The 21161-nt window shown below is 35.0% G+C and overlaps 1 protein-coding gene across 3 annotated transcripts in view; it reads left to right on the plus strand.

Moving 5' to 3' along the window:
* The window catches only part of DCLK1 (doublecortin like kinase 1), a 398985-nt gene that overhangs the window by 284927 nt on the left and 92897 nt on the right, over nucleotides 1-21161 (plus strand). For all 3 annotated transcript variants that reach the window (XM_074216029.1, XM_074216030.1, XM_074216031.1), the window contains exons 5-6: nucleotides 4950-5066; nucleotides 19834-19928. In XM_074216029.1, coding sequence (XP_074072130.1) covers nucleotides 4950-5066; nucleotides 19834-19928 — 212 coding nt within the window. The remainder of the gene's footprint in view (nucleotides 1-4949; nucleotides 5067-19833; nucleotides 19929-21161) is intronic.

The following is a 21161-nucleotide window of genomic DNA, read 5'->3' on the forward strand; positions in this document are numbered from 1 at the left end:
TTTTCATACTTCTTTGGAGCCAAGCTTGGTCATCACAGTTATACAGCATGTAGCTTCAATTTTTGTTGTTACTGATTTGTTTTCCATTTATCTATCTGAATCAGCAAGAATTTAATCCGTTATCTGCTATGCTCCAAATACTGTACTTGGTACTACATATGAAGAAAAATACAAAATCAATCCTTACTATCAAGAAATTAGAATATATTTAATTGTATCAGGTTAGAACAGTTCATCCTCATTCTTCTTATATATTCATTGTCTCTGTGTTTGCCAGGTGCATCCTTCTGTCTAGAGGTATTAGCAGCCTAAGATAGGGTGTACATTTTAGTCCACTACTTTTATGAAGTCCCTGGATACACACACATACAGACAATCCTTTTTCTAGTTGGCTAGAGAAGTTGATAATAGTACCCTCTAACACTATTCCTGAAAGATATGAGGAATTTTTAAGGGAAAGCATTAATCAAAAACATAATTTAGAGGAGGAATGGACAGCTAGGTGGTACAGTGGATAGAACACTAGCCTTGGAGTCAGAAGGGCAGGAGTTTGAATCCAGCCTTAGCTGGGTTACCTTGAGCAAGTCACTTAACCCTGACTACCTCACATCCAGGGCCATCTCCAGTCATCCTGATTCATATCTGGCCATTGGATCCAGTTGGCTCTGTAGGAGAAAAATAAAGCTGGTGACTCAGCACAGCAACCTCTCACTCAAATCCAATTCATGTGTTTGTCATGGTCATCACTTCCCTGATGTCATGGTCTTTTTTGAGAATGAAGGACACACATCAACATCATCATTTTTAGAGGTGGGGGGAAATCAAAATTTGCTTGTTCTATCATGATAATGGTATTTTATTACTAATTTTATTTTATTACTAATCCCTTTATCAAGAGATAGAAAAGGTAAAGCAAGAGCATCAGATCAGATGGAAAGACCTTACTCCTTCCTCTACCTATCAAGATAGTCCTTGGGATGGTTATAGAGAATTTTATATGCCCTACCCAGAACTTATCCCAATCCTGAGTAGTAGAACATTTTTCTTATTGATTCCATGGTTTTGATAAGTCAAGATCTATAGTCAAAGTAAAAGAACCCACACCACTCATTCTTACAAGAGACTTGCCTAATATTCTTTACTATTTCCATCCTTATATCTGTCTCCCAACATAGCCCCATGAAAAATTGTCCTCCTAAAGCAAGGGCAGGGAAAGTCCTGTTGGCAGGTAATCACAGGTAGGGCTCAAAACTCAATAGATCTAAGAGCTTTTTAGGGGTGAATTAAATAATGTTTGACCAAATATAGAAGGCTAATTTTTAGACTTATGTTTTGGCAGAAAAAAAGGTAGAAAGATTCTCTACCCTCGTCCTAGAGGAAGGGTTCTTCATCTAGGGTCAAGGAACCCCTATGAAAAAAATATCAGAGAGTCTTTGAACTTGAATGGGGCAAAAAATCACATCTTTATTTTTACAAACCTCTAAAAGAAACTTCAGTTTTCTGAGATCAGATCCAGAAGCTTCACTGGACTACCAAAGGAGCTAATGATCTCCACCCTAGGTAGGCCAATGGTAAAAAGGAAAAGAGGTCAGAAATTCTATATCAGCACAACCAAGAGAATCATCTAAAAGGCAAACTACACTAGCAGATTGCAGGGTTTCTTCTTCCTTACCAGAATCTTCAACAAAATTCCTTTGTGGCAAATAAGCTTTTGTAGTTTCTTTGTCATTTAGATTACATTATTCACAATGTTTCTAATGTTTGGTTTCAAACCAGATGAGTTTTGGCATTCTCCCTAAACTAATTAGGCATTTGCTCTTCTTCACTGAATTTTTACCACTATAAAATATAATACTCATCTAAATTAATTAAAACATTTAAAATCTAAAATTTAATGGACAAAAGTTTGTTTTGCCATAGGGCTTGGCTCTGAATAGAGTCCTAAACTGAATTTGCTATTTGATCTAAGAAAAACCAGTGGTGATAAATTTTTTTCGTCATTAGTATTCTTTTGCTGTTTGGCCTCATCTTTTTTTAGTACCAATATAATCACCAGCATAAGACCCTTGGTGCTTTATTCTTATCCTGAAGGCAAATAGTAGAAATTATTTCTAGTTCTTGCAATTCTTAGTAATTATCATTCCATTCCCATGTACCCTTAAGATAATGTACTTTTTCAGTCAGTCAAAAGACACTGAAGGTTTAACATTTAAAAAAAAGTATATTACAGGATAGAATGCTAAAAGATAGAATATGCTATGTGTATTTAGCATTAATGTCTTTTAGTTTACCTAGCACATTTTATTCATGAAAACAAGAAATTAATTTTGCAGTACTAAAGTTCTAACTTTCTATTGACTATTTATGCATGCAGCACTCAGACTATATCAAAAAATTTGATGCAGTAGATAGAGCACTGACCTTGGAGTCTTGGAGTTTGAATCCAGCCTCAGACACTTGATACTCACTAGCTGTGTGATCTTGGGCAAGTCACTTAACCCTGATTGCCTCACATCAAGGGCCATTTCCAGTCATCCTGATTCATATTTGGCCACTGGATTCAGATGGTTTGGGGGGGGGGGGGGAGAAAGTGAGACTGATGACTTACCACAGCTCCCCCTCACTCAAATCCAATCCATGTGCTTGTCATGGTAATCACCTCCCTGATGTCATGGTCCTCTTTGAGAATGAAGGGCAAACATTATTTCAGTATCTATGATGTAGATTATTTTCTGAAGTTTCAAGATTTTTCTTCTCAATTAATTGTTTCCCCTTTCTTCCTATGTAGGGCCCACATCTTACCTTTTCTTTTTAAAAGTTAGAAAATGGGGAGAAATCATTTTTATTAGAAACAGCTATTTCCCATGTTCTTGAATTTTTCCCCTGAAATAGAAGTTTCTATAAGGCTATGTCAAAATGGTATAATCCCATATGTAATAGCTCTTTTTCAATATTTATCTCTTTAGTTGACAAAATTAACAAGGTACTAATAAGATTTGATCATTATCTTAACTCATATCACATCATTGTGATCCAATATTGCTTTTATTTCAACTGTATGAAGTAAAACCTTAGATTAACAGGTATGTATTGTGACAAGAACAAAATTTCCTTCATTGAAATTAAAATATGTGCAAATGCACACACTCCAAGCTAAATCAAAATACAAAGTGTTTTGAAATCTTTAAAATTTCTTTTGACCTGATCTCCTGATGTTAGTAATTTGTTTTTTCCTTTCTTGACTATTTCGTTTTTATGTTTTTGGATGACATTTTCATATGTGACCTTATTCTAAGAAAAATTCTGTTAGAGAAATATCTTCTGGGGAACTTGAAATCCTGGTGGTTCCTTAGAGACAAACATTTTAAGTAAACTGTTGGGGGTGAAGAGGAAACTTGGGGAAACTCAGGAAACCAGTAGTAAATCTGATCTCCTTTTGGCATTAAAAAAGGAAAAGTAACTAATCATAATTTGAGATAGAATTTTCATCTTCATTTTGGTTTACCTCCAGCATGCTAAGGCCTCCAAATCAAAATTCACCCCAAGAGGAAATCTTCTATTCATTCCATCCCTAGTCTTTCTGCCATCAACCCAGCAAATGCCTACAATTCTAGGTTTTTTCAACATTTCAAACTAGAGTGCACGTTTTATTGACAGGAAAATAGGGAAAAAGATGTGGCTAGAAATTTGGGGGGGTAGAGAAAAAGAGAAATTATTTTTGTATCAAAATAAGATACATTATGGCAAGAAAAATACATTGTCTTTGACCATGTCAGTCACCAGAATCATGTCTGAAATATTCAACTTATCTGAAATTAGAGTTTAAAGGTATCACTTTCAGTATAGAAATGCAGACTTACAAAATGGTACATACTGTTGATGTAATTAGTCAACACACATAAAAAATAACTCTTTGCTATTTAAGATGCTTAAAGTTGAATTTAATAGGCTTAAAAGCAAAGGATTGAAATTCTAATGAAAATCAAATTGTTTCTCATCCCCAGGCCCGAAAACATTTTAAAGGCATAATTTGAGAGTACCTACAAAGTTGTGTGGGTGTATACAGGCTCTAACCTGAACATCATTCTGTGTCAGTGTAGGAAGGCAATATTGCCTCTCCATTGATTTTACTGTTGTCTCTTATAAGCAAATGGTGTTATTTCCCTCAAACTGAGATGAACTACATGTTACTTGTTGGATTATTGTTCACCAGAGGATTATCCAGCAACAACAAACGTATTTTACTTTACTCAGACCTGTCATAATTGACAGAAACTTGCGTCATTTCAGATGTAGTGCTTATGTTTTGATTTATGAGGATTGCTTTTCCTGTCATTTCTCTGAGAAGAAATAAGAATTTAGGCGGAAATACATGCTATGCTTTGTTCTATGGTAGTAGTTCTTCAACTTTTGTGAGTCATGGACTCCTTTGGCAGCTTGATGAGGCCTATGGACCCCTTTTCAGAAGAATGTTTTCAAATAATTTAGGGAAATGCTAAATTTCAGTTGAAAGTTAATGAAAATAAAAATCTCATTTTTTTTCTCTAATATCAAACTTCATAAATCCCCAGAAATTCATCCATAGACCCTTGGAGCCTACATCAAGTACCTCTGCCTTTTAGGATTAAAAAAAAACAGGATAGCAACTACAGTAACTCTTCTTTAGCAATTTTTGTTGCATGAAGTTGCTATTCTACCCAATAGTTTTCCAAGATGAAAGTAATTTGCTGCTTATGTTACAGCTTAGTTTGATATCAGGGAGAACAACCATGTCCTTTTACAACATATCCTCTGGCACCATTGTCAAAGACAAAATGCCCAGCTAAATGGATCATAGGTCTGACCCAGTGCCTGATATTATATGGTTCTCTTTTCTGGTAGTTCTATTCTAATCTTGTATCATCACTGACAATCTTCAATGACAACCTGTTTTGTCTTCCATCCCTCAGAATGTCGAGTGGTAAAATCTACTTCCTACACCAAAATAGCTTCATCATCCCGCAGAAGCACCACCAAGAGTCCTGGTCCATCAAGACGCAGCAAATCCCCTGCTTCAACCAGCTCAGGTAAAGTAATGAAGAAAAATATTATGAAGCAACTGTATTTATCACTTTAATTTTTAAATCCCAGTGAACAGTGGGTATGTGAAGTTTTTGTTGGGATGCTGATAAAATGGTGTAAAGTTCTATTGGACAATTTTGTAACATCATAGTTTATTTCATGGAACTGTTGCAGTATAGCATGCTAATTATGGAAATTGGCAACATAATAATATAGAAAGATCATCCAGTAGATAATCTGGACTCCCAAAATATTTGAGGGACTATATAAGGTCATCTATATATCACTGCACTACCATTTCTCTAAGACTCCAGAAACCTTCACCACCAGATTTATTCATTTGTGTTAAGATGTTGAACTAAAGAACTACTGGAAATAGGGCATATTCTGCCTAGATGAGGCCACATAGTTGTAGGGTCTCAGCCAACCAAGGGTATTGTGAATATTGGGGGGGGGGGCTGTCAAAAGCAGGTGGAAAGGGAACATAAGAGTCAAAGCATATAATTTATTGAAACTTTTTCCCATCTTGACCTGAGTCCAGGCTCAGTTCTAAGAAAAGTGATCTTTGTGACCAGCATCTTACATTTTTCTCACCAGCACCATAATAATTATTTCCTTTTACCTGAATAATGCATAGGTCATTATGATAATGAGTGAACTCATGTATAATACTGATGGCATCACTGAATAAATAGTCATAACTGGCTGTTAATAACAGAGAAGAAGCATAATCTAATAAATAGGTTTACAGTCAAAAAAACTTAGATATCACCTGGTTAAGGTTCCTTAAGAAAATCATTTCATCCCTGTGCCAGATCTAGGCAACTAAGCCTATAAGTTGCCAAGAATGAAGAGTTCTCTATACCAATGAAATTTCAGAATTAATTGCTAATACCACTATTATTGTTGTTAAAATTCATTAGCAACATAACAATAATCTATCTAACAAATTTTAAATGTTTTCTTACCAAATGATTAGAAAAAGACCCATTATCAATCGATTCCTATAAAAGCATATTTGATGCCTTTAAATTTATTTTTACTATGAAACATACAGTATGTATTTGCAAACATTCTAACCAGCATCTATCAAAGAGTTGTATTCGTGTATCCACTCTACAAAAATACATCAAGCATGGGGTGGCTAGGTGGCGCAGTGGATAGATCACTGGCCCTGGAGTCAGGAGCACCTGAGTTCAAATCTGGCCTCAGAAACTTAATAATTACCTAGCTGTGTGGCCTTGGGCAAGCCACTTAACCCCATTTGCCTTACAAAAAAATGTATCAAGCACTTCTCTTGTGCCAGGCATCATTCTGTTGATGTTTCCCAATTCCTCATTTGTTGTGTTCTTCCTTTTGGTCCCATACTTCCTCATCAAACTTACTGGTTTTGGTTTTGATTCTCAGACAAAATATAGTGAGAATAATTTAGCCTCAATGTTATTGACTGAATGATTCTGAATCTGGCCCCTGTCAAACAGAAGTGTAGAGCTCTCAGATGCCCAAGAAGTCACTTCTTTCAAGGTTCCCATCATTCCTGCTCCAATAACCAACTCTTCCTTCTTCATCAAAATCAGATCCAGAATAGCTATTCTAGTCTTCACTATTACCTTTTTAAGAGTGATTTTTATCATTAAAACAAATTAAGAAATTCTCAACTACTTTACTCTTAGAAAAAAAAGACTTCTGGCAAATTTAATTCATCCTACATTTATAAATGCCTATTATATATATAGGTCTTCAACTAAATTCTTAGAATATAAAGGCAAAAAATGAAATCAGACCTGTATTCATATTCATAGAGCACATATTCTACAGGAAAGATGCAGTATATAAAATAGCTATTAAAATGATGTCATTTAAGAGAGGAGATGCCACCTAAACTGAACCTGGAATATAAATAAGGATCCTAAGAGACAGAGGATGGTGAGAGGGCATGGTGTTAAATTTAAATAATATTTATTATTAAAAAATACTTCGGGGTTGCATGGTGAGAAGTACTAGAATTGGAATCAGAAGAGACCTGGCTTCCAATATTCTTTCTGATGCTGACTACCTGGAAAGCCATAGGAAACCAAGCAGCAAACATTTATTTTGTGCCTACTATGTGTTTTGCTATTATAAGATATATATTAATATATATATATACTGTGTTGTATATGACAGGTACCAGGTATACAAAAACAAAAAAGAAATATCCTTAACCTAAAGAACTTAGATATTTTCAGTGTAGATAATACAAACCTCAATAAGGATATATATAAACCAAAGATAGAATAAAATTTTATGAAAGAGTAAAAGTACTAGCAGTTTCCAAAACCTTAGTTTCTTCATCCATAAAATAAAGACAAAGCCTGCAGTGCATCCTTGATAGGTTTGTGACAAAGATTTAATATAAGGTATTTTGCAAACTTTCAAATAATACAAGAATATGGATTATTATTGATAATTTCATAGAGGACCTGAGAAAGATTATCTTCTCTTCAAACATACCCTTAACTTTGTCTCCTAGTTGGGGAAGTATAATATAGGGAAGAAACTGAGAGTTTTTAGTTCTATTTCTCCCAGCTCAACCATTAATTAGTTATGTGACTCTGAGCAAGTCACTTAGAAACTACTCTGGGTTTTGGTTTCTTCAACTTCACAATAAGGGATTAGGACTAGGTGATCCCTGGGGAAGGGTCCCTGGCTCTCTAAAAATTTTCACATTATATATTGCCTTACTAAGAACCATCTGCCTTCCTATGTCTTTCTTTCCTAATGAATAACTGACATTTGAATAGCACTTTTTAGTTTGCAAAGTACTTTACATACTGGTTTCTTCATTTGATCTTCACCACAACTCTCTGAGATGTGGGTTATTTTATAGATGAGGAAATTAAGACTAAGAGAGGTCAAAGGTCTTGTCTAAGTCACATAGCAGGATCCTATCTCCAAATCCAACATTTTCTATGACATCATGTAACTTCCCTATTCAGTCAACATTTATCAAATGGCCACCTTGCTCTACACTCTGTGTCTAGTCTCCACACTGTCATTTACTCCTTTTCTGAGATGTGTTTCTGAGATATGTAATTTGTATTTTAAAATTTTTATTCTATATTAGATCAGTATCTCCAATTTCAGATTATGAATGCTTTGTTTCTTCTCTTTATATGCCCAGTGCCAAGGATAATGCTTGGTGCTTGATAAGTAATTGCTGATTGATTAATGGACTGGTGTGTTATCCCATCACATAACATTTGACTCAAAGATGGAGACCTATTGAATCTATTTTTCCTCCCCAGTCACAACATGGAAGTGTTCCTTCCATTTTTTTCTCTTAAAGCAACTTTTAACAAATATTCTCTCCTTTTTTCCACAGTGGCCTTTCATTTTCCACTTAAGAAGATTTTTAAGATTTACTATTTTTCAAAAATCCAACCTTTAATTATAAATCAGGCAAAAGAAGTTGATAAAACCAATAACAGATCCAATAAAATGAATTAAACATTAATTAATATGACTCAAACTTCTCAAAGTTTAGTATGTTCAGTAGCCATCTTAGACTTATTATGTCCAAAACAGGACTCATTATCTTCTCTCCTAAATTCCCCCCTTACCTTCCCTGCCATAGAGAGCAATACTATCCTCCTATATCTCCCTCTTACAACCTGGGAGTTATTCTTAATGTCTCACTGTCTCCTACCAATCTATTACCAAGGCCTGACAATGTCACCTCTATCACATCTCTCATATCTGTCGCTGCCATCACCTTATCTTCATGACTCGAGCAACCTGTCTGATTTGGATAAATCTTGAGATGTTGCCTGAGGCACAATGACTTGCCCAGGGTCAAACAACTAGTAAGTGTCAGTTATGAGATTATAGTGCAATATAATGATAACATTTCATATCTTTAAAATATTCTGTGATATAAAATTTATTCTAAGCCTCTTGTCTTGTAGGGATTGTAGGATGTAAAATGGGAAGAGACTTTCAGCAATGAGATTCTCCTGCCTATGAAATGGAAACATTTCCTTTTCAAAAGGATGATAAAAATATGAAATGAATGAAATTTATACTTTAATATTCACAGTGGACTCCATGACTTCATTTACCAGAGATCAGTTTATCTCATTCCCTTACTATATAGATGAGAATACTGAAACCCATAGAAATAAAAGGATTTATCCAAGTTGACACAAGAAGTGGCAGGATCAAAATATGAATCCAAATCCCCTATCTTTAAATCCAATGCTTCTTCCATTGTACTTTCTTCCAATGAGTTTGTATTAGTAAGGTTCCATTGCATTCTGACTCAGCTCAGGGTTCTCCAGAGAATGGATTGTCTAAAAAACAGTCCTTCCAAATTGGCCCCCCACCAGTTTAAGCAGAAAGAAACCAACCAGCATCATTTCCCCTCCATAGGTGAATCCTATGTCCAGATAGAATCAAGGTTCCTAGGCATCAGGGTACCTTTTTCTTCAAGTGAACCTCAATGACTGAGGGAAGGGAATCATTTCTACTTTTATGGACATCTCATGGAATCACTGCTTTCCTTTACTACCCAAGTTAGAAAATACCTACATTCAGAGTAGCCAAGAAATCTATATGTGAGCTACATAGGCCACATTAATTTTTCAGATGACAAAAAATTCAGCTTTCTAGCTATTCAAAAATAGAGATTTTTTAATACAGCCATTCAAAATATAATTCAACCAAAATATTTTATCAGAATATCATCTTGAAATAAATACAACACAGCACCATTGTAAGGATTATATATATAGGTCAATGTGAAGAGGCATTGCTAAAGTAAAAGTCCTGAATCATTTTTATGTCATCCACAAGAAGCTCACAAGTCAGTATTTCACTTGATTTAAATTTTTGCCATTCTACCTTTTCCTTTCTCTTTCCTTTGATATGCCTAGCAAACCCTAAAATAGCCAAAAGAATCAATGTGGGGAAAGGTACAGAAGATGAGAATCTGAATAATCATCTCCTAGAGTTTTGGTGATCCAACTAGAGGGACTCATGATGTTGTATTATGGATATTTTTAAAAAAGGGATATGTAATATATGATATGTAAATGAATGTCTGTGCATAGGTGTTTGTGGGACATGCTTATTTCATCCAGAAAATGGAGTCAAAAAAGAACTGCCACCTACTAAAACTTTATCTAGATGGAAAGTAGAGAGGCATTCTTTCAAAAATAAGACTGCCTTATGCACTGATGGGACTTTAATGAGAGTTCCTATCATGGATGGCTTTTTCTTTTTCTTTTTTTCTTTTCTAATTGTCAAAGGATAAGAAAAACATTTTTATCTCTTTTATGTTTTCATTCCTGGATTCTTTTGTTGCTTAAATAAAACACTCTTCATGTATCAGTTATATAAGGGAGCAAGTCTTATATATTCTCCTGGTTCCCAATATAGTACTTGAAATCTGATGAATTATCATTTACACTTACATAATTAGGTCAACTTTGTTCATTCATTCCACTTTTTGCAGTTGTGAAATTATCAACTGTAGATTGCAAGTAAAGCATTTAAACCTATTTTCAAGGTGCTTTAGTATGAGATATCAAAATGTAAATTATGAAGAAAATTTAAGTCAAGTGAATATTGACTTGTGAACTTCCTGTGGCTGATACATAAAAAATAGAAGTTATGCCCCCAAAAAAGGCAAAAAGATTGGGGTACATATAGAGTAACAATCATAGATCAAGTAATAAAACATACAGGCCAAATTTATTTTGGAAGGTTAATTTGGAACATTAGGTGTTGGGGTTTTGCTTTGGAAAGCTGTTTTACTTCAAGAGAAGAGATGGAAATAAATTTTGTGCCTTTCTTCAGCATCCTACTTCAGATATTTAATTAGCTGTGTTATCTATAAAAATTCATCAACTTCTCTGGGCATTGGATTCCTATGTCCTATTTTTCTATGTACTACTGAATTATTTTCTCCCTTGAAGGAAACCATACCCTCCCATTGTCTTTTCCCAGTATTATCTAACACCAATGAATGAATGGATTTATTGAAGCCTAGGTGTTCAAGGTCAGGAAGGGGAAGATTAGAGGATTTAGAATGATTTATTCAAATTATTTATTTTCTACTCCAATCATGCTCACTAGAGAGATCTCCATGACTGATTTTCCTACTCATTTTGTGCAATCCTTGGGGGGGGGGGGGGAAGTAAAGGAAGGAGACATGAAAGGTGTCACCAAAAATACTGTGATTGTTCTTATTAACAAGTACGCCAGAATTTATATGTCCTAGTTAACATCAATGGTCTAATCCAAAGCAGAAGGCATTGGTTAGTTATATATCTGTTGCAACACTTGGGATTTCATATAATTAATTATCTTCAGAACTAATAGTATATCCTTTCACATGTTCCCAATGATGGCAATTGTCTGTCCTCTGGGGGTGAAGTTAATATTTGGACATTGCCAAAAGCCACATAGAGCCAAGCTTGGTCATCGAGTTGCATCAATATTGTTTTTGTTAGGGTACAAAGTGTGACTCACAAAAAAGACTGATTTTCTCATTTGGCACATAAATTAGCTTTGAAGGTAAATATGTAACAGAAGTTCCAAAAAGGTTTTAAGCTCTATTGGAATATATATCTAACCTCCAAAAAGGATGACTTCAGAAGGCAGCCCTTATTTGAGGCATAGTTTTTAGTTTCTATGCTATGTAGGTACGCCTTACATCTGTGAAGGTGAGGTCAGATGGAAAATAAAACAGTAATAGAGGTTCAGTGACAAGGACACAAACATGGTCAAATTTGTTATTTCTTAGAGTGTGGTTCATTAGGAAGCCCAAAAAGCAGTTGAATATTAAAAATAAGACATTATTACATTCCATCAAAGAACTTCTCATAGTAAAAGGAGCCCTGGATTATGAGTCAGAACTTACTAGGTTCAACTCATGCTTTACTATTTACCTTGACCTTAAGTAAGTCACTTTTTCATTTATGAACCAGGGATAATGATATTCATAGTACCTATCTTATTAGCTTATGAATATCAAATGAGAAATTGGAAGGTCTTCAAGCAGAAGTTATATAGTCACTTGTCAGGTATGTTATGAGGGGAATTCCTTTTAGGAATAGGTAACCACTGAGATTCCTACCAACTCTAAAATTCTCTGACTTTTGTGACCTTAAAGTTCTAAATAAATACCTGCTAATATTATTTTAGCACTTTAAGCTTTACACAATAACTTCTTATTCCTTTTCAAACCTGCTTCTTACAATCCTGTGAGATACACAGATGGTCCCAAAAATCTTAGTGCATGTAAACTACAGAATTTCATAATAAGGAATACTCCTTTGTAAGGGAGAAAAGTTTCCTAAAGCCTGGAATTACATTAAGATTTTGGGACAATCTGTATAAGGGAGTTATTATCCCTTACTTATAAATAAAGAAGGATGAATTGGGGCAAAGGGAAAGGGATTACACTAGAGACAGAAAGAACATTTAAGAAGGCTGTTAAAATAATTTTTTCCAGAAAGTATGAGTCCTTAACTAGGAGTAATGAAATTGGATGCATGAATAGCAGCATAATTTTGTGGATAAAAACACTGAATTTGGAGCAGAACAATATCAAGTTCAAATCTCATCCCAGTTATTTGCTGCTTGTGTGACAGGGTACCTCTGTGCTTCAGTTTCCTCATATTTCAAATGAGAGGGTTGAGTTTGGTGACTTTTAAGGTCTCTTGTAGCTCTGATTCTGTAATCTTTCTTCTTTGATCCTGTGACACATATGAAAGTAGAAGGAAGAGTAAAAAAATATCCCAAATGCATGAGCCTAAGTGGGTGGTAGTATATGTAGAGAAGTTGGAAAGAGGGACAGAATGAAAAGATGAGATTTCAGTTTGGGGCTTCATTTTGGATGTTGGTGAAACATCCATGTGGAAATGTCTAATAAGAAACTGAATATACAGGAGCAGATCTCTGAGAGCATGTTGGGGGAGAAATAGGAAATTGGAAGTCATTGACATTGAGGTAAATGTTAATTGAAGCCCCTCTGATTGCAAGAGCTCATCTTAGAGAAAGTATGAAGAGCAAGAAGAAAGTTTGATAAAGAACAGAACTTTCAGTTTTTTTTCCTGTTTAAAGAAGATAAAGAAACTAGCAAAACAGGAGAGAGGTTGAAGAACACAGGAAGGCTAAGTGACTCATTATGGAAGGAAAGGGGATCAAGAAGGATTAAGTGATTCACAGAGTTAAGTACTACTATGAGGAAATAGATGAGGACAGAAAGGAAGAGGGGGGATATAAATGAGCTCACCTCATTTTCCAACTTAAAATCGAAGACATAGAAGGAATTCTTAATTCAACCCTCGTCATTTTCTTTGGATGAGAAAGCTAATGTCCAAGATGGGTATAAGTGGTCCATTCTGAGCAATGAGAAGAGAGATAGATTCTGATTCTTCTTGGGCATAAATTTGATAACAAAAATCTAAGAGAGTACTCTTGCCTCTTTCATGAAACATAATAGAGATTCACTTAAATAGTTATTTATCTATGTATGTTTACTATCTTTGTACATGATTTTGCTGTGGCAATGCAAATAAAATATTGGATTTGAAATAAGAAACACCTGAGATCAAATGTGTCCTCCTTAGATACTTACTATTGTGTAATCCTGGGAAAATCACAACATTCATTTGTCTCAATTCCCTCAACTAAAATGGGGATAATAATAGTAGCTACTTCCCAGGGTTGTTGTGAAAATAGAATGAAATATTTATGAAACATATTTCCTAGCATATGGTGGATACTATATAAATGTTTGCCATTATTATTATTATTATTGATTATTATATAAAGAAGGACCTACATATAACTGATACAGTGATTAGAAGAACTATTTATGAAAACAGACTTTAATAAATGCTTCTATGGATAATAATGCAATGAGAGAAAGACATATACATAGAGAGAAACCAATAAATCATTTATTAAGGGCTTATTACATGTCAGACACTGTGCTAAGCCCTGGGAATATAAATCCAAATAAGCAAGACTGTCCCTTCTCTCAAGAAGTTTACATTGTAATGTAAGAAAGGAAATAACACATTCTGCTTGAAGACCTCTAGTATTTCAAATGATTCTCAAAGCAAGTTAATAAGACAGGTACTATGAGCCAGAAAAGGAGACATAAGGAGACAAAAATAAATGCATAGCAGATGGTGATATGATGGGGAAGTATTGTGGAGGCCAGTTTTCTAAGAGCATAGTTCAGAGCTCTAATGGGAGGGAGACAGCATGTTTTGGAGGTGACTGATTCAGGAAAAGATGAGGAAAAACACTTCATTTTCCAACTTAGAATCTAAGAAATAAAAGGAATAATTATTTCAACCCCCTAATTTTCTTCAGATTTGAAAACTGATGTCTAGGATGGGTAAATAAGAGGCTAAGCAACCTGACTGATATGATAGTAGACAATAGCAGAAAAAAGACCAGTTCAATCCAACAATTATGCATAATTTTGTCTGTTTGGATAGAATACTGTACTATGGGGAAAGGGCACAAGCAAAGTTTAGATAAGAAATATCTTTGGTCTCACTGTTCACTAAGCTTTAATTATCTCTTGCCCTTTAGTCCAAACTTCTTTCTGTTACTTGAAATTAGAGGGGAAAAATGGTTCTTAACATGGGGTCCATGAATTTGTTTGTGGTTTGGTTTTTTTTATTATATTTCTATAACTGCTTCAATATAATTGACTTTCTTTGTAATCCTATATATTTTATAAATTTAAAAGCTTGATTCTAAGAAGGATACCCTAGGTTTCACCAGATTGCTGAAAAGGGGTCCATGACCTCTGAAAAGACAGAACTTTTGGCCTAGGACTTTGTTCCCACTGCTATCCAGAAATTCCTTTAAGTCTTTTTCTTCATCAAGGAGTATGTTCCTTCAGCCATTTGGAAGAAAAAAAATCACTATGAAATTATCAACAGATTAATTAAGAAGTCAGCACATATTTATGGCTTATACTTAGTCATCGTTAAAAAAAAAAAAGACATTGAAAGTTTCCTGGCCTTTCTACTTATATAAAGATCCAAATTCCACTGCATTATGCCTCTGTGAATTAGATGTTAGCCACAAAAGGATTAGGTCACAGATGGTGAATGGGTTTTTCACTCTGCTTGCAGAACCATTCATTCTGTGTAATCCCTGAATTTCACCTTTAATCGCACATGTAAGATCCTAAAATTGCTTCTTACTTAACAATTTAAATTTTACTTCATATAGATTTGAAAAAAAGTGTGCAATTTGTAAGTTAAGACAATTGCCTAATCTAAAGATATAGGGAGAACTTTTATTAGTTTACCAGTGTAATTTGTAAGATATGAGAGATCCCTCATCATACATCTCATTAAAAAATCAATTATCTTAATATATAAGCTGTTCCAATGACTCAGAGGTTTCATCTTTATATACTCTCTGAAGTGACCACCCTGCTTATGAACTCCAAAGAAGTTAAGTCATGAGCTGACTTTTATGATCAAGATAATGCATAAAATACCAATGAATAAAAACTATCAGTCTCTATATTGGCATGCTACCTTAATGAATATATCCCCAAAAGACTTTTGCTTTGGAATACCAAGAAGAGTTGTTATGTCTGAGAAATATAAGAACTCATATTCCTACTCTATCAAAATGGACCCCATTTTCCTTTGTAGGAAAGATAACCTTTTGTATGTTCAACACCCTCAAACTTAACTGGAGTATTTATCCTAAGGTAATGCTTCTAGATGGTGTTGGCAGTGTTCAAGAGTCTTCAAAGGGTTAGCTACTTTATGAATCAATGTGAGAATATTTATAGTACTTTGAACCAGCATTATAAGGAAGCAGAAGACATTCATCTCTTTCTATTTCCTCAATAATTTTATCATCCTTGAAGGACAATCCTGGGGCCCAATAGGTTTTTGCAAATTGATTTTTGTTCTTATTGTGCAGTTTAGTCCTCTTTGTGATCCTGAAGATCATAATGTGCCAATACTTTCCATGGGATTTTCTTGGCCAGAGATATTAGAGTGGTTTGCCATTTCCCTCTCCAATAGATACAGTGGATCCTTTTGTCAGGCAGTCAGGTGAAGTGACTTGCTTAGGTCTTCCTGACTATAAGCCCAGTACTCTATCCACTGAGCTATCAAATGCCTCTAAATGTAGCTTGATAAATAAGGACATAGATCTATTATCCCACCTTGCAAATGATGGCAAGATCATCTTGCAGGAGTGGTGATAGAGACAAAAATTGGAGATTTCAGAAGGGAAATTAAGGCAGACAAACTCTTTCAGGGTTATTCAACTGGTTTGTGTTAGCTGCAACTTAATGTCCATCACACCTGAAAACCGAGTGTAATGTTGAGTCAAAAGATGAATACATAGTTTCAGAAGTTAGCTCAACACCATCTTTCTCTAGAGATCCTCAGAGACCAGTTATAGCAAAAGAGGATGTGGTAAAGAGAGTGACTATAAAGCCATGCATACTGGAAAATCAAAATTATCCAAAAGAATCTCTTATTTCCTTTGATATTGGATTCTTTCCTATAAGAAATCTTTCTTTATCCTCCAAATGCTAATGCCTTCCCTGCCCAAATTGCCTATTTATTCTATGTGTACTGATTTATGGACATACTTTCTTTTCTAATAGAAAACAATCTCTTTGATGGTAGAAATGATTTTTTTTGGTCTTTAATGCTTAGAGTTTGGTGCAGTGCCTGACATATAATAGTAGATGAGATATCATTTTTAATATATATATATTTGTTGATTAACTGGTCAATTGATTTAGTTAGTAACATCAGACTAAATTATTAAGACAGATTGTTGCCCAAATGATATAACTGATTGTACTCTTGGCTTACCAAACTTGATATTGTTGAATTTTAATGAGGTGTGTTTCATAGTTAATGGAACAAAGCACAATCTTTTTTATGTTGGCAATTTTGCACCATTGGCATCATATGATAAAAAAAAAGTGTTCATTTTATGTGTTAAAGTTACTCATGTAATAAGATTATTCATCCCAACAACCGTTTAACAGTATGCCATGTGGTATTTCTCCCAAATAATTATTCAGCCAAACAGGCAGAAGTGTAGATTATAGATTCAAAGATGTTGAACAAAGGCAAGATTATCAATGTAATTCTGATGCTAATAATACAGTCTACACCTTATGACCAGGTTATGTTGATCAGTTGGCATTAAGAATTTTTAGAAATTATTATTAAATGTCAATGAAGTTCCAAAGACAGATCACAAAGGACCTCTTAATGCAAAATATAACTATCAAAATATTCAGATTATCACAGATTCCAACCGTCACTTAGGTTGTAATTTTTGTAAAATGCAATCCTGAATTCCAAGTTGAATGCAAGGAACATATTTCTCCCTGGCACATTAGGAGAGACTCTTCCTCCTTCCCATCTGAACTTCATCACAGCAATGAAAGTAGGATTCCTGAGACTTCATCAGGAAGGGGAGAGTCGGAAAAGAGTAACAAACAAAAGAATGAACTCCAGTGACATTGTGGAAGAAAGAAAATCTTTTCTAACAGGGATAGGTGGGAAAGCAAGGCTTTGGTGAGAACATCCTTCATACAAAATATTTTCATATAAATTGAGTCTGGCTGGAGAGTATTGAGTTTTCTTCCCCTTATTTTCATGAATTTTATTAGATAAGAGATACTAAAAAAAAAGAAAATGCTGCCATAACATTTCTAAACATTTCCTCAGTTGTCTATTTCCTCTCCATATGTTCCACCTATTGGCAGTATTAAAACCCCTACCCAGGAGTAGGCAGGAAAGAAGGAACTGTTGTCTAGTATCCAACCAGGAGGGTGAATGACTATCAAGAATTCTATTTTTACCTTAGCATAGAGCCTGGCACATGGTAAGGGCTTAACAAATATTTATTTACTTGATTTGCCCCCCTTGAGCCACATCATTTAACATTTCTCCTATAACTATGGGAACTTGTTTTTATTTTCTAAGCATCTAATGAGGTTTCATCTTAAACCTAATTAAAAAAGAGAGAGATGGGAATCTCTAAGTGCTGGCAAATTAAAGATTTCCTAAATGTTCCCCTTTTGTATGATGGCAGGACAATGTACAGATTGAGAAAAAGCACCAGATGCAACTCCAAGGCAAAAAAAGTAAGATTGGGTACAGCATGAAGCTGATACAGGTTAATGGCAAAAGAAATAAAAAGAAAAAAATCTTGTAGGCCCAGTGCTTTTGTAAAAAAAAAAAAAAAAGAATTAAATTAAAAAAATCAATATGCATGCTAGTTTGTATTGAATTTTGATAAAATAACTATTAGCCAGTAGAGGCTAGTCAGCAAAGGTTTTACCAAAGTTATTGTCATTTTCATTCTTTCAGATGAGTCACTGGGTGTATTGCCCCCAAAGGCATTTCATTATGATTCAGTTCACAACATTTGAAATTGCTTGGGTTTATGGGGGCTTTTTGGTATTAGGGTGGGGGCAGAGATGGCTCGGCACTCTGAATTGGTGGCATTATGCTTAATTGACACCTTTGATGTAGCCCTAAGACAGCACCTGCACCTCCCACTTCTGCTCCAAAGACGTCAGCCTTACGCAGAAAAGGCATCTGCTGATGAATTCTGCATCTCATTCAGTTTGTTCTGTGAGCAGCCTTAGCTATCCTTAACTAATCCCACGGCTCTCCATCTCCACTATAGCTTGGCTTAGAACTGGGAGAGGATTGTGCTCTGTTTTATTATCAGGTTAAAACCCTAAGACTGTGTCCATGTTAGAACTCATAGAAGGTAAGTTTAAATTCATTCTTGATTCCCTTGTGCAAAAATGTGTTGTGGACCATTCTGAACTCATGTGTATTTATTTACTGAATCCCTTTTCTTGCCTGTGATATTGTACTTCTGTCATTCATTGATTGTAAAAGAGAGACAGCTGGGGTGTCTTTAACCCACCTTTCTTAAAGTGTTTGGGTCATTTGCACTCAAAAATGAAAAAGAAAACTTACTTGACATGTGTGCATTTTGTCCAGTTTATTGATCATTGTGTAGAAATCCGGGAAAAGGAAGAATATGTTAATGTTGGGGAGCATTTAAATATTTGAAAGGAACTCTCATTTTCATGAGATGCCAAGGCAAGCTGTGATGTGTGCATAAGGGTCAGTAGCAAATTATTCTATGTTCTACATGGCAAGTCCGTTGGAATCTATCTATAATGAGGTGATGTACCAGGCTTATTTCAGTTCAGGGAGTAAGGGATTAATTTTCAGTCACAGCAATTTGTTTTCACAAGTAATTCACTGTGTGCTCTTAGGGCTAAAGTTCGTTTCTGACCAGTAGTCTGAGGTAGATGAATCGATGACAGCCAAAGCAATCCAGTCCACTGATTAGAATTGTGAATATCACTAGATCATACTCCAAATATCTTCTGATGGCACAAGTACTTTATAGTTAAAGGGACCATTGATGAAACTGGTCAGCATTTTTTTCAAAATGGATCTTGTACTAAGATTGATTTGTTATTTCACCAATATATAAATTACTGCTATTTTAAGAACACTGGTCAGGGGAATTAACTGACTTTTTAAACAAAGTTACTTGCTAGCACTCCAAAGTTATTTGCTCCTCCACCCCAGGAGCATTGATGCAACTGACTTTGGGATAAAGTACCTAGAACTTAAACAGATGTTGTGTATTTGAGAGAATGACATAATGTGAAAAAAATATTTAAAGTGCCATTTTTGTTTCTCTTTCTGATTCTTGTATTTCTAGTTAATGGAACCCCTGGTAGTCAGCTCTCTACTCCCCGTTCTGGGAAATCTCCAAGCCCATCTCCAACCAGTCCAGGAAGCCTGCGGAAGCAGAGGGTAAGGAAATAAAGGAAACTGTTTTGTAAGTAAAACATGCTGAGCATCAGGTGGAGAAGCAGTAATATAAGTACTTTTTCTCTAAAGTGATGCTATTCAAAGGAAGTATTGGTATAGAAGATTAACCACTACAGTTGTCTTAACATCTGGCTTAGTATCAATTAACAAATAGACCACAGGAGCTTTCTGTCTGTCCTTAAAAATGCCAGAATTGTCTTCTCTTCGAGAGAAAAATGTTTGGTACTTCATTTTAAATCTTTTTCCTCTTCTTCACCCTCACCCAACCCCCCACTCCCCCATCCCTGTCCCCAGACCAGAGAGTTTAGAGATACTCATGTTAACTTGCTCATTATCTATTTTTATTGTTTCCTGTGCTATTATGTGTAAAAACTGGCCATCTCTCCTTTAAGGCAGCATGAGTCTCTCTGCTGAAATGGATGAAATTAGTGGTATTAACTTGTTTCATAATATAAAAAGGATGGTCTAAGCCATGGTCCTGGGTCAGAATAAATGAGTTGTAAGCTATCCCTAAGGGAGAAGTGTTTTGTGAATGAAACTCTTATGAAGCACCTTTCCTTTGGAAAAGAAGTTACTGGCATTGCTTTTATTGTTGTAAATGTTGTGTAGATTGGTTTTCCCCTCTACCCTCCTGTGTAATAATTCTGTACCAACTCAACTTGTATGCTGAGCTGGAATTTTAAGATCAAATCAGGAAGGAATGAGCAGGTGACCTGAAATTAAATGAAGGTTATGGGGAAAAATGGATAGTTATATCAGTATAAAAAGAAGAGAGATGAAAGGCAGCTAGTCATTCATTCAGAAGATTGTTTAACTACCCTTTTCCATAATCTATCCTTTTTGTTCTCTTGGCTCAAACCAAAGTATTAGAACAAAAGGAAGGGGAGGAGATTTGTGAAGGATGAAATAGGGGGATGTGCAATTTTATTGTTTCTGTTTTTAAGATGACAATAGCCTCTTGGGAGACTTTCTGTCAAAAAGTACCAAACACTGTTGATTTCAGCAAAACAAGTCCTTTAGAGTCTATTGCTTTATATTATTAGATTTAGGGGTTAGCTGTCTTTGTTTTAAAATGAACCTCATATTTCTGACCTAAACTCTCTAGTCACATTCAAAAGTAATTTTACTTCTTTTCAATTGTGCCTATATGATAACAATATATAATGCCATTATAGTTGAAAAGTTAGAAACTTAGTCACAAGATAATTGAGTCTG

Source organism: Macrotis lagotis, chromosome 1 (assembly GCF_037893015.1).
Source record: "Macrotis lagotis isolate mMagLag1 chromosome 1, bilby.v1.9.chrom.fasta, whole genome shotgun sequence".
NCBI classification, from domain to species: Eukaryota; Metazoa; Chordata; class Mammalia; order Peramelemorphia; family Peramelidae; genus Macrotis; species Macrotis lagotis.